We start from the raw sequence: 24,374 nt of genomic DNA on the forward strand, positions 1-24,374 counted from the left end.
ATGAATATTTTAAAGTACAACCACCTTAACCTAAGCCATTGTCTGTCTGTCTGTCTGTCTGTCTGTCTGTCTGTCTGTCTGTCTGTCTGTCTGTCTGTCTGTCTGTCTGTCTGTCTGTCTGTCTGTCTGTCTGTCTGTCTGTCTGTCTGTCTGTCTGTCTGTCTGTCTGTCTGTCTGTCTGTCTGTCTGTCTGTCTGTCTGTCTGTCTGTCTGTCTGTCTGTCTGTCTGTCTGTCTGTCTGTCTGTCTGTCTGTCTGTCTGTCTGTCTGTCTGTCTGTCTGTCTGTCTGTCTGTCTGTCTGTCTGTCTGTCTGTCTGTCTGTCTGTCTGTCTGTCTGTCTGTCTGTCTGTCTGTCTGTCTGTCTGTCTGTCTGTCTGTCTGTCTGTCTGTCTGTCTGTCTGTCGTCTGTCTGTCTGTCTGTCTGTCTGTCTGTCTGTCTGTCTGTCTGTCTGTCTGTCTGTCTGTCTGTCTGTCTGTCTGTCTGTCTGTCTGTCTGTCTGTCTGTCTGTCTGTCTGTCTGTCGTCTGTCTGTCTGTCTGTCTGTCTGTCTGTCTGTCTGTCTGTCTGTCTGTCTGTCTGTCTGTCTGTCTGTCTGTCTGTCTGTCTGTCTGTCTGTCTGTCTGTCTGTCTGTCTGTCTGTCTGTCTGTCTGTCTGTCTGTCTGTCTGTCTGTCTGTCTGTCTGTCTGTCTGTCTGTCTGTCTGTCTGTCTGTCTGTCTGTCTGTCTGTCTGTCTGTCTGTCTGTCTGTCTGTCTGTCTGTCTGTCTGTCTGTCTGTCTGTCTGTCTGTCTGTCTGTCTGTCTGTCTGTCTGTCTGTCTGTCTGTCTGTCTGTCTGTCTGTCTGTCTGTCTGTCTGTCTGTCTGTCTGTCTGTCTGTCTGTCTGTCTGTCTGTCTGTCTGTCTGTCTGTCTGTCTGTCTGTCTGTCTGTCTGTCTGTCTGTCTGTCTGTCTGTCTGTCTGTCTGTCTGTCTGTCTGGTCTGTCTGTCTGTCTGTCTGTCTGTCTGTCTGTCTGTCTGTCTGTCTGTCTGTCTGTCTGTCTGTCTGTCTGTCTGTCTGTCTGTCTGTCTGTCTGTCTGTCTGTCTGTCTGTCTGTCTGTCTGTCTGTCTGTCTGTCTGTCTGTCTGTCTGTCTGTCTGTCTGTCTGTCTGTCTGTCTGTCTGTCTGTCTGTCTGTCCTGTCTGTCTGTCTGTCTGTCTGTCTGTCTGTCTGTCTGTCTGTCTGTCTGTCTGTCTGTCTGTCTGTCTGTCTGTCTGTCTGTCTGTCTGTCTGTCTGTCTGTCTGTCTGTCTGTCTGTCTGTCTGTCTGTCTGTCTGTCTGTCTGTCTGTCTGTCTGTCTGTCTGTCTGTCTGTCTGTCTGTCTGTCTGTCTGTCTGTCTGTCTGTCTGTCTGTCTCTGTCTGGGGACAGAGGGAGAACGTCATTATCGATAGTGAGATTACGGCCTATAGTCACAATGTCTGCAATTACCAGTCCCCCTTAAGCTCTAATAAATCAATGACACTGTCTGAATCCATTCGGTCCGCTTTGCTTTGTTCATCGAAGTGGGCTTTGCAGCGTAACCCACCGTTGTCTGGGGATTTAGCGTCAAACCCAGCTTGCGTACAGTACTCTGACCAATGCCCCTGGCTAATTCTCTCTGCAAACAAGCCGGAGTCTGTTGTTGGATCCAAGGGTGAGATTGTGAGCATAAACACAATCACCGCACAAATATGCTGAATTCCCCTCATGATTGAGGTCTGAAGAGGTTCTTACTGTGCCGCCCACATGACATTAAAACCCTTGAAGTCAGCGCTGTTTTTTGTGTGTACGTGAAACATGTGCAGTGCCAAGTGCCAATACTGAAGGTGATGAACCACATACATTTAGCTCCTTTTTAAAAAACAATAACGCGTGAGTGCGCCGCGTGACCCGGATGCCGCTGGTAACCTGGCTAAGAGAGGCGTCTGTATTTGGTCAATTATGCATGGCATTAAAGCGATGGCTGCTTTGAAGGTTGACAACAGGGTGCCATTTGAGAAGGCGAGTGACGGCAGGTTGTGAAATGCTGCCTCGCGGCCTTTCCCAGGCACGGCGCTGAACTCCTTTCACCCCGCGCCATTACAAACATACCTTGATGACAAAGCAGGTTATTGATGTGCACCTGAAGGTGAAAGCGGGCGTCGTTCTGTGGAACACTGCGCTCTGGGCTTCCAGCCGTCCGGCAGGGCCACTAAATCACCGTCTGAAGGGCTGACAGGAGCAGGCGGACGCACGTGAGACTGTGTCTGCTGTTCACCCTGTCAAAACAGGGGACCTTGCCCAACACAGGCCTGTCCATCCATCTAGCCTGTCCCATCAGGTTCAAGTCCACACAGTCTCAAGGGAAAAAGACCCTATCCATAAAAGCACTAAAAGGTACTCGATGAGTCTGGACATGAAAGAGTATGCAGAAAATATATAGGGACATGGCATTGACACAAAGGGCAAATGCTGTGGTTCAAAATGGTAGGGTAGCAAAAGGCCTGCAGTATTCTAGTGAAAGAACACAAACCCAAGCACATGACCAGTGATTTACAGTAGACTAATCTATACTGAATGAGAATATAAACAACATTTTACATTAGGCCCAAATTTATGGATTTCAGATGACAGGAATACAGATGTGCATCTGCTGGTCACAGATACTATGAAAAGAATAAAGTAGGGGCGTGGATCAGAAATCCAGTCAGTATCTGGTGTCACCACCATTTGCGTCTTGCAGCGCCACACATCTCCTTCGCACAGAGTTGATCAGGCTGTTGATTGTGGGCGGTGGAATGTTGTCCCATTCCTTTCAGTGGCCGTGTGAAGTTGCTGGATATTGGCGGGTACTGGAACACACTGCCAGACATGTCAATCCAGAGCATCCCAAACATGCTCAATTGGTGTCATGTCTGGTGAGTATGCAGGCCATGGAAAAAAAGGGACATTTTCAGCTTCCAGGAATTGTGTACAGATCATTGCTGAAACATGGGGTGATTGTGGCGGATGAATGGGCCTCAGGATCTCGCCACAGTCTCTGTGTGCATTCAACTTGCCGTTGATAAAATGCATGTGTTTGTTGTCCGTAGCGTAGGCCTGCCCATACCATAACCCCACCGCCACCATGGGGCACTCTGTTCACAACGTTGACATCAGAAAACCGCTCTCCCACACCTTGCCATACACATGGTCTGGGGCTGTGAGGCCTGTTGGATGTGCTGCCTGATTCTCTAAAACGACATTGGGTGCAGCTTATGGTAGAGAAATTAACATTATACTCTGGCAACAGCTCTGGTGGACATTCCTGCAGTCAGCATGCCAATTGCATGCTCCCTCAAAACTTGAGACATCTGTGGCATTGTGTAGTGTGACAAAACTTAGAGTGGCCTTTTGTCCCCAGCACAAGGTGCACCTGTGTAATGAGCATGTTATTTAAGCTTCTTGATATGCCACACCTGTCAGCTGGGTGGATTATCTTGGCAGAGAAATGCTCACTAACAGGGATGTAAACAAATTAGTGCCCAAAAGTTGAGAGAAATAAGCTTTTTGTGCGTATGGAACATTTCTGGGATCTTTTATTTCAGCTCATGAAATATGGGACCAACACATTACATGTTGCGTTCAGAGTATATAGAACATCAGATTCAAAATTTGAATCTATTCTACCACAAGCCTGGTTGAATGACCATTTTTCCCACAGTTGTTATGCTCAGCATCTCCACATTGCAGTGTTACAAAACACCAGCTTTTTGGGGGTTTAGTGGAACTGACGTCTTTTTATGCAAAGTTATTTATGAACTCTTTCAAGTCCCTGGTGCATAATGCCAGGTGCAGCTTGTATGTCAGGGGCGGAAACAATATCCATAGCTCATTTGCAAAGCCAACACCACAATCGTTTGGCAATCGCAGCGTCCAAACAGACCAGCCACAGTTTCCATGCGCTGTAATAACAGCACAAACAATTACAGGGCAGTCTCGCTACGCTGTATGACGCTGTAAGTCCTCAGCCCTAGGAGAAACCGCACGGGTTTACACTTCACAAGCAAACTGGAACTCTTCCCCTTAAACTAATTCACTCGCCCTGCCCAAAATTGCTCCGGCTATTACAGTCCTTAGCATTGGAAAACAAAAATACCATCTGTTTTTTCTACCAAATTCCCCCCACTCCGAAAGGACTTCCGCACTTAAATACCACGAGTCCGATTAGGCAAGCAGTTAACAACCCCCCCCCCCCCCCCCCAATACAGGCGATTAGAGCCAATAGGTCTGTATTTGGCAGTTCTGCCTTGATAAAAAAAAAAAGACTCAGTCAAAACTCTGCTCCATGGGCTGGTGTCAGCGCGCAAACCCAACAAACCATATGACAGCCTCAGAGATGCAGTCCTAAGCCGGAGTTCTCTCGCAGTGACTGGAGCCCACCATGTGTCATCCTTACCCCACCACCAACCCCCCTCCCCGTGCAGTGTGTGACAGTCATGTGAAAAGGGCCATGCGCATTCCTTCATGCATGAGCCAGTAATTGCTGTAAGGATTCTGGCGGCAGCAGCCCTCTTGAAAGGAATGGAATCAAGTGCATTTAAATCTGCTTGAACCCGTCGATGAGACCTGGCATTGTTCTACAACACAATAACAGATTACTACTGCGGTTGTTGTTCCCTTTGATGACCGCGACTCACTGACATGGCTGGATGGTGATAACACCGCTCACCTGGAGCATGTCAATATATAATACGGTGACTAGTGGCAGCTGATCATGTTTCTTAGAGGCAGTTTTAGACTGATTTCACTGAATGTACTCAGAGTTGAGAGGACTTCTGAAGGGTCATCTGATGAATAATGGAGATCGGTGCACCAGACATTGGACTATCCTAGCCCTCATTGGTTAAGATATATCCCCCCGCAAATAGAAACAAAATCTTGTTGTCTATGGCATTTTTTTTGTTGCTTTTTTTACCCGTGATCCAATAAGCCTCCAAAGCCATGTGATGACACCAAAGGACATTATGTACACCCCCACCGACTCCCTACCCTCCGACTCCCTCCAACCCCCCTCAGTTTCCCCCATTGGGCACTAAACTTTTTATCGTGTCCAGGCAGTAAGGCAGACCTCTCCCCACACAACAATGTGTACCAGAGCTTGGGATCAGAGGTCTTTTCCTGGTTTTCCCCTCAGCTAGCCTTTCGCATATTAGCTCACATGGTTCAAAATCAATGCCACGACTAGAGCCGCTCACTGGACCTATACAATAATAGTGTACACGGTGGAGTCCACAGCTCAGTAAGGGCTTTTGCTGCCTGTGTTGTGTTGCCGAGGAGTTGTATTGCTTTAACCCTAGTAGAGATGTAACCTCCCAAACAAGACCAGCAGCATGTGAGGAGTTTCTGTCTGTGATTGGTGTTGTTGTCAATATGTTTCTCAATGTCTAATCCCCATCTCTGTCCAAACCTTATGACTTTTAGTAAACACAGAATCAGGTCAGGCAGGACGGATATTCATATGACAAACCCTGGGGCCTGGGTACATTTGTCAATACCCTGATGAGATATACACATGTTCTCATTTACATAGTCCAGATTTACTGAGGATATGTTCCGTTCTCAGGATTTGAGAGGCTGTTTTGGTCACTCAGCAGTAATGAACAAGCAGACCACTTCTACCTTAAAGTCCCAGTGTGCTTTGTCACTAGTGGCACAGCAGGTTACCCCCAGCGGAGGTAGAGAATGGTACTTTGTTGCCACAATAAAATGATCTCCATCGCTCCAGATATAATCTAGAGACAATTCTGTGAGTGCAGCAGGGGACCATTTTCCTCCACCTGTACACTGTTTATAGAATAAATAATAACTTCTGATGACATTTGGTCATTGAAGCACTTTTTTTTATTGACTTATATGCTATATGTTCAGCAATATGCCACTATCCCCATTTGACATATGGGGATAGCCACAACTGTCAGTAAGAGTGTCCATGATTCAAAGAATCAATCATGGACACTGACTGTTGTGGCTGCTTTGTGTGATTTATTGTTGTCTCTACCTTCTTGCCCTTAGTGCTGTTGAGAGACTCTAGACCTGCTCAGACTTTTTTTGACGCCATTTCCGGTCACAACTTGCAGACTTGTTTACGTGTTGCTGTGCGTTTTGTTGCCAACCTTACTTTGCTACCTGACAACTTTACGGTTTTTACTTTTTAATTACCGTTTATATTTTTAGTTGTTTTCCCCTCACTCAACTTTTTTCCATTCAACGTTTTCACTCCGGACGCTTTATCTGGACGTGGTTCGTCAGGACCTCCAACAGCCGAAGCTAAGTAGTAACATTAACAGGATGCCTTCTAATTGCATTCGCTGTACTCATAATATACAGGAGAACGATCGCCTTACGGCGAAGATAGCTGTGCTACAAGCCCAGCTTCAGACGCAATCGTTAGACAAGGGTAATTTCAGTGTAGGAAAGGATGAAACAGCGTCTGTGCCACCAGTAAGTACAGATAGTAACGTTAGTATAAATCCCCTCGCACGGTCCCCGCAGCCAGACAACTTTCTCATGGTTTCTGGAGGGAACTGCTGTAGGAATGCTCAACCGGTGTCGCTCATTCAGCCGACAGAAACTTTCAACCGGATTCCCCCATTAAGAAGGGAGTCGGAGTCTGAGGCCGAGCCTTCTCTTGTCTCTACTCCTCCCGTTACGGGGTCTGAGACGCCGAAGCCTCCCACCATTAGCTCTGACAAATTGAAAACCCTAGTCATTGGCGACTCCATTACCCGCAGTATTAGACTTAAAACGAATCATCCAGCGATCAAACACTGTTAACAGGTGGCAGGGCTACCAACGTTAAGGCTAATCCGAAGATGGTGCTGGCTAAAGCTAAAACTGGCAAGTGTACAGAGTATAGAGATATTGTTATCCACGTCGGCACCAACGATGTTAGGATGAAACAGTCAGAGGTCACCAAGCGCAACATAGCTTCAGCGTGTAAATCAGCTAGAAAGATGTGTCGGCATTGAGTAATTGTCTCTGGCCCCCTCCCAGTTAGGGGGAGTGATGAGCTCTACAGCAGTCTCACAACTCAATCGCTGGTTGAAAACTGTTTTCTGCCCCTCCCAAAAGATAACATTTGTAGATAATTGGCCCTCTTTCTGGGACTCAACTACAAACAGGACCAAGTCTGGCCTGCTGAGGAGTGACGGACTCCATCCTAGCTGGAGGGTTGCTCTCATCTTATCTACCAACATAGACAGGGCTCTAACTCCTCTAGCTCCACAATAAAATAGGGTGCAGGCCAGGCAGCAGGCTGTTAGCAAGCCTGCCAGCTTAGTGGAGTCTGCCACTAGCACAGTCAGTGTAGTCAGCTCAGCTATCCCCATTGAGACAGTGTCTGTGCCTCGACCTGGGTTGGGTAAAACTAAACATGGCGGTGTTCGCCTTAGCAATCTCACTAGGATAAAGACCTCCTCCATTCCTGACATTATTGAAAGAGATCGTGATACCTCATCTCAAAATAGGGCTACTTAATGTTAGATCCCTTACTTTCAAAGGCAATTATAGTCAATGAACTAATCACTGATCACAATCTTGATGTGATTGGCCTGACTGAAACATGGCTTAAGCCTGATGAATTTACTGTGTTAAATGAGGCCTCACCTCCTGGTGACACTAGTGACCATATCCCCCATGCATCCCGCTTACATTTATGAGAGCAAATTTCAATTTACAACAAATAAATGACGTTTTCGTCTTTTTTGTGGGCTATACTCGGCCTTGTCTCAGGATGGTAAGTTGGTGGTTGAAGATATCCCTCTAGTGGTGTGGGGGCTGTGCTTTGGCAAAGTGGGTGGGGTTATATCCTTCCTGTTTGGCCCTGTACGGGGGTATCATCGGAAGGGGCCACAGTGTCTCCTGACCCCTCCTGTCTCAGCCTCCAGTATTTATGCTGCAGTAGTTAATGTGTCGGGGGGCTAGGGTCAGTTTGTTATATCTGGAGTACTTCTGTCTTATCCAGTGTCCTGTGTGAATTTAGGTATGCTCTCTCTAATTCTCTCTTTCTTTCTCTCTCTCGGAGGACCTGAGCCCTAGGACCATGCCTCAGGACTACCTGGCATGATGACTCCTTGCTGTCCCCAGTCCACCTGGCCGTGCTGCTGCTCCAGTTTCAACTGTTCTGCCTGCGGCTATGGAATCCTGACCTGTTCACCGGACGTGCTACCTGTCCCAGACCTATTATTTCACCATGCTGGTAATTTATAAACATTTGAACATCTTGGCCATGTTCTGTTATAATCTCCACCCGGCACAGCCAGAAGAGGACTGGCTACCCCTCATAGCCTGGTTCCTCTCTAGGTTTTGGCCTTTCTAGGGAGTTTTTCTAGCCAACGTGCTTCAACACCTGCATTGCTTGCTGTTTGGGGTTTTAGGCTGAGTTTCTGTACAGCACTTTGAGATATAAGCTGATGTACGAAGGGCTATATAAATACATTTGATTTGTCTGTGCCCAATAATGTTTGTACCCTGTTTTGTGCTGCTACCATGTTGTGTTGCTGCCATGCTGTTTTGGTCGTCGGTCTATCTTTATGTCGTGTTGTCTCTTGTCGTGATGCGTTTTGTCCGATATTTTAATTTGATTTATTATTTTTAATCCCAGCCTCCATCCCCGCAGGGGGGCTTTTGTCTTTTAGTAGGCCCTCATTGTAAATAAGAATTAGTTCTTAACTGACTTGCCTAGTTAAATAAATGTTAAATAAAAACAAATAGAGCAAATTCCAAAACAAAATAGTGTATTAATACACAAAACAAATACATATCAATAATCATATAATGACTACAGATCTGCATAATTACAGGTCTTCAAATGAATATTTATCCCCAATGGAAAACATTTCAGAATTTTTAATGAGGTGTGTATCTAGAAGAGCTTATTGCAGTTTTATTTGTTATTTATTTAACCTTTATTTAACGAGGCAAGTCAGTTGAGAACATATTCTTATTGTCAATGACGGCCTAGGAACAGTGGGTTAACTGCCTTGTTCAGTGGCAGAACAACAGATTTGTCAGATCAGCTCAGGGATTCGATCCAGCAAACGTTACTGGCCCAACGCCCTAACCACTAGGCTACCTGCCGCCAGCAGGAAAGTTTGATATGATTACCTTTGGTATGCCTAGATACAACCTCGTGGTTATTCATCCAAATCCAATGGCTTGGATAACATTGGGTGCTTTATAGGCTACTGTAGGCTTTATTGCGACAGAGATGCCTTTACATGATTGCAAATAAAGCTGAACGTGGGTTTTTGAAGGCTGGAATCCAAACGTGGGTCAATTAAATGCAAGGTTATGGTGTAAGTAATACAGTAATTATGAGATATAAACGAGTGATTATTAACCTGATTAAAACGAATTTAATAGGGCTAATAGTATGCTATATGTGAAATAAAATGTCAGCCGTTACAAATGAAAGCGCAATAATTCACTACACTTCAGAGAACAAATATCATGAATATTTAGCTCAGAAACACCGTGGCATAGTTGAGCGTAAAGGGCTTCGTGTGAACTTCGCCAATGAGTGAAATGAAATGAACGAGGCAGTGAAAATGCCACCTACAGTGATTCGAGCCGTTCCAGTGTTGATTTCTGATGGACGTGCTGTAGTGATGAGGCGCTCCGGGCACAAGTCCTTTCTCTGGGATCAAACATCCTCTGCTCTGGTTGTAGTAATCCATCATTAAAAACGGGTTCGGGCTGGGATTCAGTCCCACGACGTCCACACTCTCATACATCGTACGTAGAGAGAAAGCGGGACGATTGTTGTCCGAGGAGAGCGAAAGAACGTCTGCTGCGCGCAACGAGTTGGGCACACGAAAATAGGAGCAGCAGACGTGTGGTTTTCAGTTTGCCACCAGTAGACTGTGCAAAAGGGTAAAAACTACAATACATTGAAAATAAAGGGAATAAATCCGTTCATAGACACGACACTTGAGGATTCGGGTCCACTAGTTGTTTAGAGTCAATCCGCTACAAAACTAAAATAATTGTATGGAATATTGACCCACACTCAATTTGAACACATCGTTCAAAAATAATGTCCAACGTCATGTCAAAAGTGAGGTTTGAAATGCGCCGAACGATTCGTTTAATCGAAAAGCCGACCGGAATAACTTCATCGGGTCAGTTCAATGGCCTTGTCTCAAATAGTAAACTAGATCGAAATCTAGATAATATACCCTACAAACTCCAATAATACCTGAAATCACGCCAAGGGGTCCAAGTCCATTTCAATAACACAGCACCCACATCAGCAGAGGCAAAAGAGATCAGGTGCTGATCAATCAGAATGAAATTCCGTATTTAGTTCCAACTCGTCCTCTGGGATAAGTAAAATAGTCCACACAAATCAAGAGCGCAAACGGGACAATCAGCCTGCTGTCTGTCCGCCGATCCACTTATTTTGTCTACCGTGCAACACCAATGCACGACTACTCGATTTGCTACATATCTTGCCCTTCTTGCATTTAAAATGTCCGGATTCGCACAACACATTCGGTTCTTCTTGTTTTGTATTTCGAGAGGAGCCGAATTCGCTCCGACACAAATTGCGTGGCTATCATGTTCTGCAGAAAGTGACCAGGCACAGCAGCTGGCATGTGGCTCCACCTACACTCCCTTCTCCTGTAACCCTTCACAGACATCCCCAACCAGAGCGGGGCGTTGGTGAGAGAGGAACGAGGCCCGCAGGCGCCTCGGCCTGCCTCTCTCTATTATAGAAGTGCGTATTGAAAGATAATTAGGTTTAGTAAACTCTTTAAATGAACCTTTTGTATTTTCAGCGAGCTCATTAACATAATTGATTCTTCCATGAGCCTATAACTATTTTCCTAAAAGTTGTCTACCCTTCCTCGTCATTTGGGCTCGTCCTTCCAACTAATTTGACTCCTTCTCCGTGTTCTCATCGTTCACTACCCTCCGTTTTTTCCCCTCTCAGTCTGCTAATTCGCCTAACGCTATTCGGCTGAACTTTTCTTGAACTCAAGGAAACAGGCAGCCTCACCTCCAAATGACCCAGATGCTGACTCGGATTTGCCTCTGCGCTTCTCACCTGACATCATTCAAGGTTTCCCACCTTGTACACCCGATATTACACAATCCCACTTCCCAAAGTGCTGCTCAATGAACAAGCGTAGATTACTTCTGCTTTCTGCTCAGAGGCTAAGAGCCACAGTCAACCAGGCACTGTAACCAATAACGGGCACTTTTTACAACCACAATCAAATATATAAAGTTGTTTCTAATAGTTGAAGGAAGTTGTCGACATCAAGTTGGTGTGGGTGCAACATTGTTGCCACTTCCTTAAAGGAATACACACCACTAGTTTATATTCAATTGTTATAACCATGTTGAAACACTTTCCATTTCCATCCAAATAATAGGTAATACAAACTTTATAACCATGATGATAGTTATATTATATAATATATATATATATATATATCATATAAGGAAGAATTCAGAATAAGTTGGAAAAGCAAATAATGGCCATCTTCTGTATGCTCTTCAGACATCTATCCAATATATTAGCCCATCACACGATACATTTCTGAAATCCTCAGCATGTTTCCTAATCACACAAAAAAAACTTGCTATCATATTCACAGGAGGCATGACACGCCCATTTACGTAGGTCGAGTCAAAACCATATTTTCAGGTCACATTTGCTATACTGGGACAGCATGTTAGATAAACTGGGACACCAATATTATAATACTAATTGTAACCCCAATGATAATCGACTTGAATGTTGTGTGATTGGGAAACACCTGAGGATTTCAGGAATGTACAGTATCATGTGTTGGTTGGGCTAGAATGTTGGACAGATGTCAAAATAGGTTACAGAAGATGGAAATGCAACACGTGTCTCATTTTGTATGAATTCACTCAAATAACAGACCTAATAAAAGCACTACACCAAACAAACAGGATATAGTTCCGCAAGAACCAGAGCCCTGACTAAAATGTACTGTACAAGGGGTCGCTAATGTAAACGGGATGCATTTCCTCCAGTGGAAAAGCCTATAAGACTGTCCCACTTTTGCTACTCCAAGTTGTCCCACTTTACATATGGCTGGTAAAGCAGGACAAAAAGACAATTACAAAATTGAAACATAATATTGCCTTTACTTGTATATTTTGATGCACCAGTACACCAGTGCATTATTTATGCAGTTTTACAACCCTAACATCAAAACAGAAAAATAAACTGTCACTGATCTTACTGTGTGCTTCGCTTCCTGTTTGAAGCTTGCTCTGCCCCCCCTCTATGATGTCACACCAATGAAGTGACATGATTTTGATCATGTGGTTTTTCTCTGCAAGGGTTTAGTAACAATAGTTTTGATTTTCTCGTCAAAGAAATAAGTGCGCCAGGATTAAGCTGTCCCAGGTTAGATGATGTCCCGCTCTTTCAGAATTCCCACTACATGTCGTTTCAGGCCTGATACCTGTGTATATCACAGTACAGGTTTTAGCCAGTTCCCCATCCAGGGCTCATGATTGGTAATAATGATGCGCGGGTTGACTCATAACCCGCAGTCCCCACGGAGTGGACGGGTTTAGGGTCACAAAATGTGTGGATGAAGGGTGGTTGGGGTAGCGGGTGGGTTAAATAAAAAGAAAACAATGCATAAAAACAAATCCATAAATGTATAATTCATATCTAAAAGACAACATTGAGGTTATTTATGCACTAACTTGTACGCGCTCCAAATGCAGATGGCTTAAATGGAATGGAAACTGACTATACAGGTCTATAATCTCTCACATAGCCTAATATAATATCAACTCCTGCAGAATTAAGCATTTCTTGCAGTAATACGTTACACAAAATGTAAATTTTGACTCTGGAACAGGAGTGGAGAAATAGGATCGATTTCTTTCAGCGTCTTAAGAGAATAAATGAGTGGTTAGGGACCATCTGTAAAGGTCCTATCTTTATTAGCATCGTAAAAGCTGATAGTATTTCAGCGTCTTAAGAGAATAAATGAGTGGTTAGGGACCATCTGTAAAGGTCCTATCTTTATTAGCATCGTAAAAGCTGATAGTATTTCAGCGTCTTAAGAGAATAAATGAGTGGTTAGGGACCATCTGTAAAGGTCCTATCTTTATTAGCATCGTAAAAGCTGATAGTATTTCAGCGTCTTAAGAGAATAAATGAGTGGTTAGGGACCATCTGTAAAGGTCCTATCTTTATTAGCATCGTAAAAGCTGATAGTATTTCAGCGTCTTAAGAGAATAAATGAGTGGTTAGGGACCATCTGTAAAGGTCCTATCTTTATTAGCATCGTAAAAGCTGATAGTATTTCAGCGTCTTAAGAGAATAAATGAGTGGTTAGGGACCATCTGTAAAGGTCCTATCTTTATTAGCATCGTAAAAGCTGATAGTATTTCAGCGTCTTAAGAGAATAAATGAGTGGTTAGGGACCATCTGTAAAGGTCCTATCTTTATTAGCATCGTAAAAGCTGATAGTATTTCAGCGTCTTAAGAGAATAAATGAGTGGTTAGGGACCATCTGTAAAGGTCCTATCTTTATTAGCATCGTAAAAGCTGATAGTATTTCAGCGTCTTAAGAGAATAAATGAGTGGTTAGGGACCATCTGTAAAGGTCCTATCTTTATTAGCATCGTAAAAGCTGATAGTATTTCAGCGTCTTAAGAGAATAAATGAGTGGTTAGGGACCATCTGTAAAGGTCCTATCTTTATTAGCATCGTAAAAGCTGATAGTATTTCAGCGTCTTAAGAGAATAAATGAGTGGTTAGGGACCATCTGTAAAGGTCCTATCTTATTAGCATCGTAAAAGCTGATAGTATTTCAGCGTCTTAAGAGAATAAATGAGTGGTTAGGGACCATCTGTAAAGGTCCTATCTTTATTAGCATCGTAAAAGCTGATAGTATTTCAGCGTCTTAAGAGAATAAATGAGTGGTTAGGGACCATCTGTAAAGGTCCTATCTTTATTAGCATCGTAAAAGCTGATAGTATTTCAGCGTCTTAAGAGAATAAATGAGTGGTTAGGGACCATCTGTAAAGGTCCTATCTTTATTAGCATCGTAAAAGCTGATAGTATTTCAGCGTCTTAAGAGAATAAATGAGTGGTTAGGGACCATCTGTAAAGGTCCTATCTTTATTAGCATCGTAAAAGCTGATAGTATTTCAGCGTCTTAAGAGAATAAATGAGTGGTTAGGGACCATCTGTAAAGGTCCTATCTTTATTAGCATCGTAAAAGCTGATAGTATTTCAGCGTCTTAAGAGAATAAATGAGTGGTTAGGGACCATCTGTAAAGGTCCTATCTTTATTAGCATCGTAAAAGCTGATAGTATTTCAGCGTCTTAAGAGAATAAATGAGTGGTTAGGGACCATCTGTAAAGGTCCTATCTTTATTAGCATCGTAAAAGCTGATAGTATTTCAGCGTCTTAAGAGAATAAATGAGTGGTTAGGGACCATCTGTAAAGGTCCTATCTTTATTAGCATCGTAAAAGCTGATAGTATTTCAGCGTCTTAAGAGAATAAATGAGTGGTTAGGGACCATCTGTAAAGGTCCTATCTTTATTAGCATCGTAAAAGCTGATAGTATTTCAGCGTCTTAAGAGAATAAATGAGTGGTTAGGGACCATCTGTAAAGGTCCTATCTTTATTAGCATCGTAAAAGCTGATAGTATTTCAGCGTCTTAAGAGAATAAATGAGTGGTTAGGGACCATCTGTAAAGGTCCTATCTTTATTAGCATCGTAAAAGCTGATAGTATTTCAGCGTCTTAAGAGAATAAATGAGTGGTTAGGGACCATCTGTAAAGGTCCTATCTTTATTAGCATCGTAAAAGCTGATAGTATTTCAGCGTCTTAAGAGAATAAATGAGTGGTTAGGGACCATCTGTAAAGGTCCTATCTTTATTAGCATCGTAAAAGCTGATAGTATTTCAGCGTCTTAAGAGAATAAATGAGTGGTTAGGGACCATCTGTAAAGGTCCTATCTTATTAGCATCGTAAAAGCTGATAGTATTTCAGCGTCTTAAGAGAATAAATGAGTGGTTAGGGACCATCTGTAAAGGTCCTATCTTTATTAGCATCGTAAAAGCTGATAGTATTTCAGCGTCTTAAGAGAATAAATGAGTGGTTAGGGACCATCTGTAAAGGTCCTATCTTTATTAGCATCGTAAAAGCTGATAGTATTTCAGCGTCTTAAGAGAATAAATGAGTGGTTAGGGACCATCTGTAAAGGTCCTATCTTTATTAGCATCGTAAAAGCTGATAGTATTTCAGCGTCTTAAGAGAATAAATGAGTGGTTAGGGACCATCTGTAAAGGTCCTATCTTTATTAGCATCGTAAAAGCTGATAGTATTTCAGCGTCTTAAGAGAATAAATGAGTGGTTAGGGACCATCTGTAAAGGTCCTATCTTTATTAGCATCGTAAAAGCTGATAGTATTTCAGCGTCTTAAGAGAATAAATGAGTGGTTAGGGACCATCTGTAAAGGTCCTATCTTTATTAGCATCGTAAAAGCTGATAGTATTTCAGCGTCTTAAGAGAATAAATGAGTGGTTAGGGACCATCTGTAAAGGTCCTATCTTTATTAGCATCGTAAAAGCTGATAGTATTTCAGCGTCTTAAGAGAATAAATGAGTGGTTAGGGACCATCTGTAAAGGTCCTATCTTTATTAGCATCGTAAAAGCTGATAGTATTTAATCCACAAAATATGCATCCAAGCCAAAACTGAAATCTTATGAGAAACATGTTGGGTCGTTTTCACATCTTTCAATTCCCTTAAAACCAGTCAAACTGATGTCATTTGGAAAATATTTCCATTTATTGTTTTGTTATTGCATTAACTCCCCAGTCCATAAATATCTTTGCTGCGAGAGAGAAACCGAGATGAAAGAGAAATCTTCACAGATGAAGCTAAATTACTAGATTGAAACATTCATTATATTGATGTATGACATTTTATGGTGAGCAACAGTTGATTTAGTTTTCTAGGGCAATAAGTAATGACAGAAGAGAAGCTGCATGTAGGCCTATCTACTTACAGATAAGTTGAATAACAAATAGCCTACCAAAATTTGGGAAATTATAAGCAGAAACATAGTACTACCTAACCAGGCTTTAAAAATAAATCCCGCACCCCCTGTCCAAAAATCCTTATGCCATCTCTGACTGTACAGCGCATTTTCTGTATGTGCAGGTTAGGGTCGGGTGCGGGCTTCAGATTTTCACTTTATCACATTCGGGCCATTGCGGATGGGTTATTAGCAACTGTGGGCAGGTGAACAAACAGCTGACCCACGCATCACTAATTGGTACATCCCAGCGTCTGGCCTACACCTGAACACAATGACAGTATATATATATATATATATATATATATATATGAATGGACAATGCCATTGATCACGTGACACCACTCATTTCCATGTCAAATCAAATGTATTGTTCGCGTACACAATTTATCAGATGTGAAGCCAAGGAAGTCTTAAGATGGCGTCTCATGTGGGAGATTTATGTAGACATAACATGCTCAGTTTGAGCTACTCCAGGAAGTGCTGTTGCAGGTTAGCTCAGTGCTGACAACTCTTATTCAGTATCTCAAGTTGATGGCCGAACAGGGTACTGCAGGCTGCCATTATCAACTAAATTATCATAATAACTTCTTCTGTGTGCAATTTTAAAATAATCAGTTCAAGGACATACATCTTGTGTAATAGAAGGCATTTGTTTGTTTTTTTCCACAAAGATTGCCATCTTCCCATTCGCTATAATGGGGGATCCTGTTTTCTGCAAACAATGCCTGCAGTACCAGGGTCAGCCTTGAACTTCATGGCTTCAATGAGAGGGGCAGTCGTTCTCCCCTGCCTGAACCACGGGGCAATGACTGGGCCTGACTGAGAAGGTGTTAGAGGGATTATTGCCATTATCCACAGAGGGGGGTGGCCTGCTCCTCTGACTGTGACCCTTATCTAATGCAGGGCCCAGACTGTTTACTTTGACTGATAATGAGCCCACAGAGAGCCAGCTCTGGGCAGATACCACCGAAGAAATTCCTTCACAGGATTGGCCTCAACGAGTAATGGTGTCAGAAAACGCAAATATACTCTGCCTGTTTATTTCTCAGATTGGGCAGTGTTTAATTGACCTCTACATTGTGATGGCACAGGCAGAGTGGCAGATAATGGTTGACCTACAAAGACTTAAAATGGTCCAAACACATGCGCACAGTCGTGAAGAAGGTACGACAGCGTCTCTTCCCCCTCGGGAAGTTGAAAAGGTTTGGCATGGGCCCTCAGATCCTCTAAAAGTTCTACAGCTGTCCCATTGAGAGCATTTTGACTGGCTGCATCACTGCTTGGTATAGCAACAGCACTGCCCCCAATCGCATGGCGCTACAGGGTGTGGGGTGGACATCCCAGTACATAACTGGGGCTGAGCTCCCCGCCATCCAAGATCTTCATATCAGGTAGTGTGAAAGGGTGACCCGGAAAATGGTTAGACTCCAGCCACCCAAGACTGTTCTCTCTGCTTCCGCACGGCAAGCAATACCGGTGCATCAAAGTCTGGCAACTGATAAATAGCTAACAAAATAGCTCCACGGACTGAGTTAACCTTGTCTCCTCAACCTTTTTTTCTTCTCAATTGTTGTCTCTATGCACACTCACAGGGCCCTACACACTCACAGGGCCCCACACACTCACACACACACTGCATCATCTGCTCACTCACACATAACATGCACATACATTTATACGGACTCTACACACATACGCACCACTCATATACAAGCTGCTGCTACTCTGTTTATCTTCTATCCTGATGCCTAGTCACCTTACCCCTAGACATATCTACCTCCATGACTCCAGTATCCCTGCACAATGTAAATAGGGTATTGGAACTGACCCTGTATAGTATGCTTACTTATTGTGTTCTTTATAAGTCTTATTTCTCAGGTTTCTTTCTCTAGTATTACATTGTTATTGATTATGGCATTGTTGGGTTTTGAGTTCGCAAGAAAGGCATTTCACTGTGTTTGTGCATGTGACATTAAAACTTGGATTGTTGATCATTTCTCGTCATGGAGAGGAGGCATGGGAAAGCTTGAGGAACCAACCCTCTTCTTCAGGCCTTCTGAGGACATGTCACATTGCCGGGACATGAAAAGCAGCAGAAGTCAATGCCAAATAGAGTTCCGTCAAAACATAACGAATCATTCTGAATCTATGCAGGCGCCAGGAGACTTAATGAGTGCCGTTTTTCAGGCTGAGTGAGTGAGTGAGTGGAGAGAGCGAGCGAGCGAGCGAGAATGCACGCACGCATGACTAAGTCGCTTCTGATAAAAGCGTCTACTAAATGGCATATATTATTATATTGTGTTGCTTGTCAGCTATGTAGCAGATCGCTAATTGCTCTGATACATCCTCTGCTCCCATGGTGCATTGGGTTGTCCTACTCATTGTCTGACCCCATGATATCAAAAGAGGTGCTTATTCCCTTTCGGCATGGGGATATTACATCAGCGTTAGCTGGGAGAATGAGGGCGCTGGCACGCTGCCATGTGGTGCCCAGGAATATGTGCCCACGGCCCCTGGCTTTCAAGGACAGGTCTCTGGAGCCAGTGGCTCGTTTGGACATTAGGAAGTGAGAGAGAGAGAGTCGGGATTGTCACACGCAACACCGAGCCAAAGGAGGCAAGCTCGTCTAGTTAGAGGTTAAGTGAACGTGGTTAGTGGCTTCTGGCACAAGTTAGCGGGCGTGTGTGAAGGCAAAGCCTAGGAGGAGGAGGAGCCGGTGCCAGCTAGCCAGCCTACTCAAATATGCCGGAGACAGAGAGTGGCTTCAAAAGCTCCACACTCCTGACAACACAGAAAGCTACAGAGATTGGACATGTGTATATATATATATATACACACACACATATACACACAGACGTATATATAGATAAAACTATTGCATAGCTCAGGCTTCAAAAGCTTAAGGTTACTTAAAGCCTCAACAGCCCACTGATGGAAAGGCCTAGATTAAAGCACCATTCAACCATTATTGCCTGGCAGAAATGGCACTGTTATGTAAGTGCACCATAATAAAAGAATATGAGGGTAAACACAATGCCCTTGATTAAGGAGCGAACTTGGAGGAGAGATTGGATGGGGGATGGAGAGAAATGGTTATTTGAGGGAATTCAGAGTGCTTTAAGACTGCGGCCTGAACCGTGAGGGTGTCAAACTCTTTTTTACAGCCACTCTCTTCTTGCCCCATCAAGGGTGTTAAGAAGCAGTAAAATGTTGTCCCTCACCATTCACCCCCATAGGACAGGAGATAGCAAGCTGTTGGTCTACAGGTTAGAACAAACAATAGGTCATTGGGCTAACTGCTATAGTGCTGAGAGGGTCAAATGAAAAGGAGTTATTTGGCAAAACATCACACAATCTTGGCTTACAGGCATAGAACCTAACGTTGGCCACGATTCAGCAACATCTAATCAGCTGTCCCTTGATGCTTGTGTTCTCACACTTTTCAGATTTGTATTACCCCACTTACTTCCTGTAACAATATGTTCTTTCTCGGAGTGGACAGACAAACAAAACAACAACATACTTTCGTCAAAAAGTTAAGTGTTTTATGGCTAAGTTGGGTAAAAGAGTGGAGAAGTAGTGTTTTCTATCAGCTAGTCTGCTCGACAACACTTAACAGAGAGTAGACCCGTCTGCTGACAAGATAACGACGGACATGTTTGAGTCAGTCCAGCCCTGCTCGTCTAATTTTGGATTTCCCATCATCTGCTAGTATCCAGATCCCCGTTCTCCACACATATCCTCCCCCACGCTAGCTCTAGCACATTTGCCAACAGACGGTTAATACCAGCACCCAGACGAGGAGATCAGAGATAGCCGAAGAAAGCCAGCTTTGCAAAGCTTTCCTTCTCTTTTATAATATCTTATGTGCGACCTAATAAGGCCGACCAGCAGGACCAAATAGAGAAAGAACTTAAGAGGAATTAGAGGCAAGGTCCAGTAGCTTTACAACAAAAAACACAAAGGCTCCCGAGACACAGATAGTGCCTACTCGTCTCTATACTCTTCTGCTTTGCAGCAGTTCGTGTGTCCTGCATGTCTCTGCCATTATCCCACGACTGTGCAGCTCACTTCCACAGCTGGCATCGCTGCACAGCAAACTTCCTCATGTGTCTGCCAGTACTCCACTTCACAGTGAGCTGCATGTGTCTGCCTGGCCCAGGAGCCCAGGTGTTTTCACTATACCGGAGATGGCATGGGCTTAGCGACATTGCTGTTATCACCCTGCTCCCCGCTGCCAGCCATGTGTGTGTTTGTGTGCGTTTACACAGCTGGTTTTCCGCAGCCCGTGTGCTCGCCGCGGCTGGCCAAAAACAGCAGCTGCGCCCACTGACAGTGAGTTGATGGTGTAAAGGATACGGCTCTCCATGTGAGAACAAGCTGCGGTATCGAGAGACATGGCCCCACTTCCACCTCTTCCTATGGTTCCATCAGACCCAGGGCAGGAGCCTTTTATGGATCCAACATCAGAGAGGTGGCACTCAAATGTGTCTGTGGTGGGTGGGGATTTCTGAAAGGCTATTATGCGGCTTTTGCAAAGATCTTTATGAAAGCCCCATGTCCACTTTAATGCCCCTCAAATAGCAGATTCTGGAATTTATGGCACAGGCCTGTCTCCCCATAAATTATTTTATTGTTTGGCCCAGTCTATGGCGGCCGTAACCTGGTTTCTTGTTTAACGGGAACCTTCACTAGGACATAATTATCTAGGCAGCCATCAAGAAGAAAACCTATCATAGATGAGGCCATTGGGCATATGTGCGACAGTAAATAATTGCAAATAATCCCTCAAATCAAAAGGTCAACCTAGAAATATAGCCAATAGAATGGGTCATGAATTGGGTTTGAGACATTGTCTTATGTTTATACACACAAACGGACACCACTGTTTCTATCCAGCGCTTAGAGAGAGGAGGGCCAGTCTTAGCTACACTGGACTGGAGCCTTAGTGCTAATCGAGGAGAAGGATGATTAAATCATGACACAGGAAATAGCAGAGGCAGTCAGGGAGGGAGGAAGAGATGGACCAGGCTTGCTGGCTGGCAGAGAGCCCTGCTCCACCAAGGCCCTACTACCTCATTAGACTTTGATCAGTGAAGCAATTCCAGCTCTTTGTTCATTCCACCAATCCATCTATCTATTGTATTCACCCATCCCGGTCTGGCCTCTACTTCAGAGCATCAGTGAACCTAGAGAGAGAGAGACTGACAGAATGAGAAAACAGAGACAGAGCCCTCATCAAAACAGACTTAGCTGGCTTTGATTCTCTCCTCTTCTCTCTAGTCTAGTGTTTCATCTCTAGCGCTCCCCAACAGAGATCTCAGGCCTGCATCACCGGGGCAAACTACCTGCCCTCCAGAACACCTACAGCACCCGATGTCACAGGAAGATCATCAAGGACATCAACCACCGGAGCCACGGTCTGTTCACCCCGCTATCATCCAGAAGGAGAGGTCAGTACAGGTGAATCAAAGCTGGGACAGAGAGACTGAAAAACAGCATCTATCTCAAGGCAATCATCAGACTGTTAAACAGCCGGCTTCCACCCGGTTACACAGTTGATTTCTTCAAACCAAGCTGCTTACCTATTGCAGATTCAGTCTTCCCAGCCTGGTGCAGGTCTACAATTTTGTTTCTGGTGTCCTTTGACAGCTCTTTGGTCTTGGCCATAGTGGAATTTGGAGTGTGACTGTTTGAGGTTGTGGACAGGTGTCTTTTATACTGATAACAACTTCAAACAGGTGCCATTAATACAGGTAACGAGTGGAAGACAGAGGAGCCTCTGTCCTCCACTCGAAGAAGTTACAGGTCTGTGAGAGCCAGAAATCTTGCTTGTTTGTAGGTGACCAAATACTTATTTTCCACCATAATTTGCTAATTAATTCATAATAAATCCTACAATGTGATTTTCTGGATTTTTTTTCTCATTTTGTCTGTCATAGTTGAAGTGCACCTATGATGAAAATTACAGGCCTCTCACCTTTTTAAGTGGGAGAACTTGCACAATTGGTGGCTGACTAAATACTTTTTTGCCCCACTGTATATCATGTATTATATTCTACTGTATTTAACTCAATACCATTCCAACATTGCTCAACCTAATATTTATACATTTCTTAATTCCATTCTTTTAGATGTGTGTATTGTTATGAATTGTTAGATACTACTGCACTGTTGGAGCTAGGAACCCAAGCATTTCGTTACACCCGCAATAACATCTGCTAAATATGCGTATGTGACCAATAAAATTTGATTTGATTTTGATTTGCCTTGCTACCTGGCAGGTTCTGCCTCAGTCTCAGCTTAGGGCTTTAGGCCCTGTATAAATGCCTTTATTCTCTCTCTCAGAGCCTGGAGTCTGAAGTGAAGTGAAGAGCTGAAGAGGGAGGATTTCCTATCGAGAAGTGCTGACCGGCGGGGTTCACTTTAAGTGGATTTCCCCTTTCCCCTCGCCTAGGCCCGCGGCATTATGACACCCTCGCCAGTGACCTACACTTGAGACGTGCCCAGGGAGGTGCCAGTAGGCGCTTTGTTGGGCATGGCTGATTGTTGAACAGCACAAAGCCGAAGTGCGAGCCGACGGATTGTGGGTGGGTGTCTGGATGGATGCGCAGTGCAGTTAGCGTACACTGTACAGTGCTTCCCTTCCATCCACCTAGTCCAGGCCTGTTGTAGGCCTAACCTGGTGAGCCACCCCCAATTGTAAAAATGTGCAGAGCCATTTCAAATATAAATGGCACATCTAAAATCCCCTGCTTAGCCAGCAGGTTGTGAGGAACAAAAGCCCGCAGCATGACAAACCCCGCAGCATGATAAATGCGGGGTGGTGCGGGCTGCTGTGGTGCTGGGGGGGGGGGGGGGGGGTCGTCTAGGGGGTGGTGGGGTTAGGGTTAAACCCATTGGAGGTGATGGGGTGTGGGGGGAGATGGTAACGGAATGGATGACTCCATTGCCCCAAACCATATTAAAGAGAAGAGAGGCAACGATGGGGAGTGGTGGTGTAGGGAGGTCAGGCAGGGTGGGGTGAGGGTGGGGGTGCAATCATCAACATTTCAAAAGAATGGGGGCCATAGAATTCAGATGATAGCGGTGGCTGGGCTCCTCCCACACCCCTTCCCCTGCCTCAGCAGAAGCCCTGTGGCTGATGATGATACTAGCCCGTCACTGTGTGTGTGTGTGTAGGGGACAATGAGAGAACAATGTCTCTCCCTCCATCCCTCCTCCACTGGATGAGAGCTGGACATTTTATCCACAACTCGGTGTGGGTCAACGTCACTGGAGACAATCCTGACAGTGGAAGTGCACTATTAGGGGAGAAGACTTTCATCGAGGGGCGGCAGGGTAGCCTAGGAGCATTGGGCTAGTGACCGAAAGGTTGCAAGATCGAATCCCCGAGATGACAATGTATAAATCTGTCGTTCTGCCCCTGAACAAGGTAGTTAACCCACTGTTCCTAGGCTGTTATTGTAAATCAGAATTTGTTCTTAACTGACTTGCCTGGTAAAATAAAAGGTTCAAATTAAAATAGCTACCATTCGGTTAGCTTCAACAATGGAAGAACCTTCCACAGCCTTGACATATCATTCTTAGTGGAACATGCCTGTCCTATGTATCAATGGCTTCAATGGAGAGATTCTGTAAAAATATTACAAGGCGTTCTGAATTGCCCTTGACAAATTACCTAGTTGTTCAAAATCCAAAACTGTTGTGTCGGCCGTGCGATCAGAATTACATGGCCTTTACTGGATTTATACAGATGAATATAAACGGATAGTTATGCACGAATACAACTGTCACTCAAACAGCAATAAAGAACAACTCAAAGCTCGACTAAGTTCCAAAGTCTTTACTTATGCAAATAGTGCTCGACTAAGTTTCTTTCTGAGAGGTTTCTCCATCTTCAAAGACAAGTTCTGATCAATTTACTATTGTCTTGGGAGATGGTTAACTTCTTACCCTTTAATCCGAGACTCTGAATGCTTCCCCAGATTCGCTGACAGTGACAGAGATACATAATCACTATGGATACCCGAACCATCTGTGTTGCAAAGCAGTACAGAGAAAGAGAGCTCCAGTCTCTCAATAGTTAGTAAACAGTGCATTACAAAGTGAATGGCCCAGAAGGAGAGATCATTAGCCTTGCGGACTGTTCTATTCTCGGAGTGCGTTGATACAAAAGAGCCTGATAATATTTAACCAGGGGAGATTGATGATCTATCTTCCCCTATCCCCCCTACTTTCACCCCTGGGTCTTCCCCATTGTCATGCCAGCC

At 44.2% G+C, this 24,374-nt stretch overlaps 1 protein-coding gene across 6 annotated transcripts in view; it reads right to left on the reverse strand.

The window, feature by feature from the left end:
* The window catches only part of LOC109875680 (retinoic acid receptor alpha), a 273,460-nt gene that overhangs the window by 47,587 nt on the left and 201,499 nt on the right, over positions 1 to 24,374 (reverse strand). The window contains exon 1 of one of the 6 annotated variants that reach the window (XM_031804749.1): positions 9,598 to 10,660. The exons of 3 other annotated variants lie outside the window; for them this stretch is intronic. In XM_031804749.1, the coding sequence (XP_031660609.1) occupies positions 9,598 to 9,772 (175 nt within the window). In that variant the 5' untranslated portion in view covers positions 9,773 to 10,660. Of the gene's footprint in view, positions 1 to 9,597; positions 10,661 to 24,374 lie in introns of those variants that run through there. 2 more of the 6 variants (XM_020468097.2, XM_031804753.1) reach the window with 2 other exon arrangements.

This window comes from Oncorhynchus kisutch, linkage group LG25, assembly GCF_002021735.2.
Source record: "Oncorhynchus kisutch isolate 150728-3 linkage group LG25, Okis_V2, whole genome shotgun sequence".
In the NCBI taxonomy this organism is placed as follows: Eukaryota; Metazoa; Chordata; class Actinopteri; order Salmoniformes; family Salmonidae; genus Oncorhynchus; species Oncorhynchus kisutch.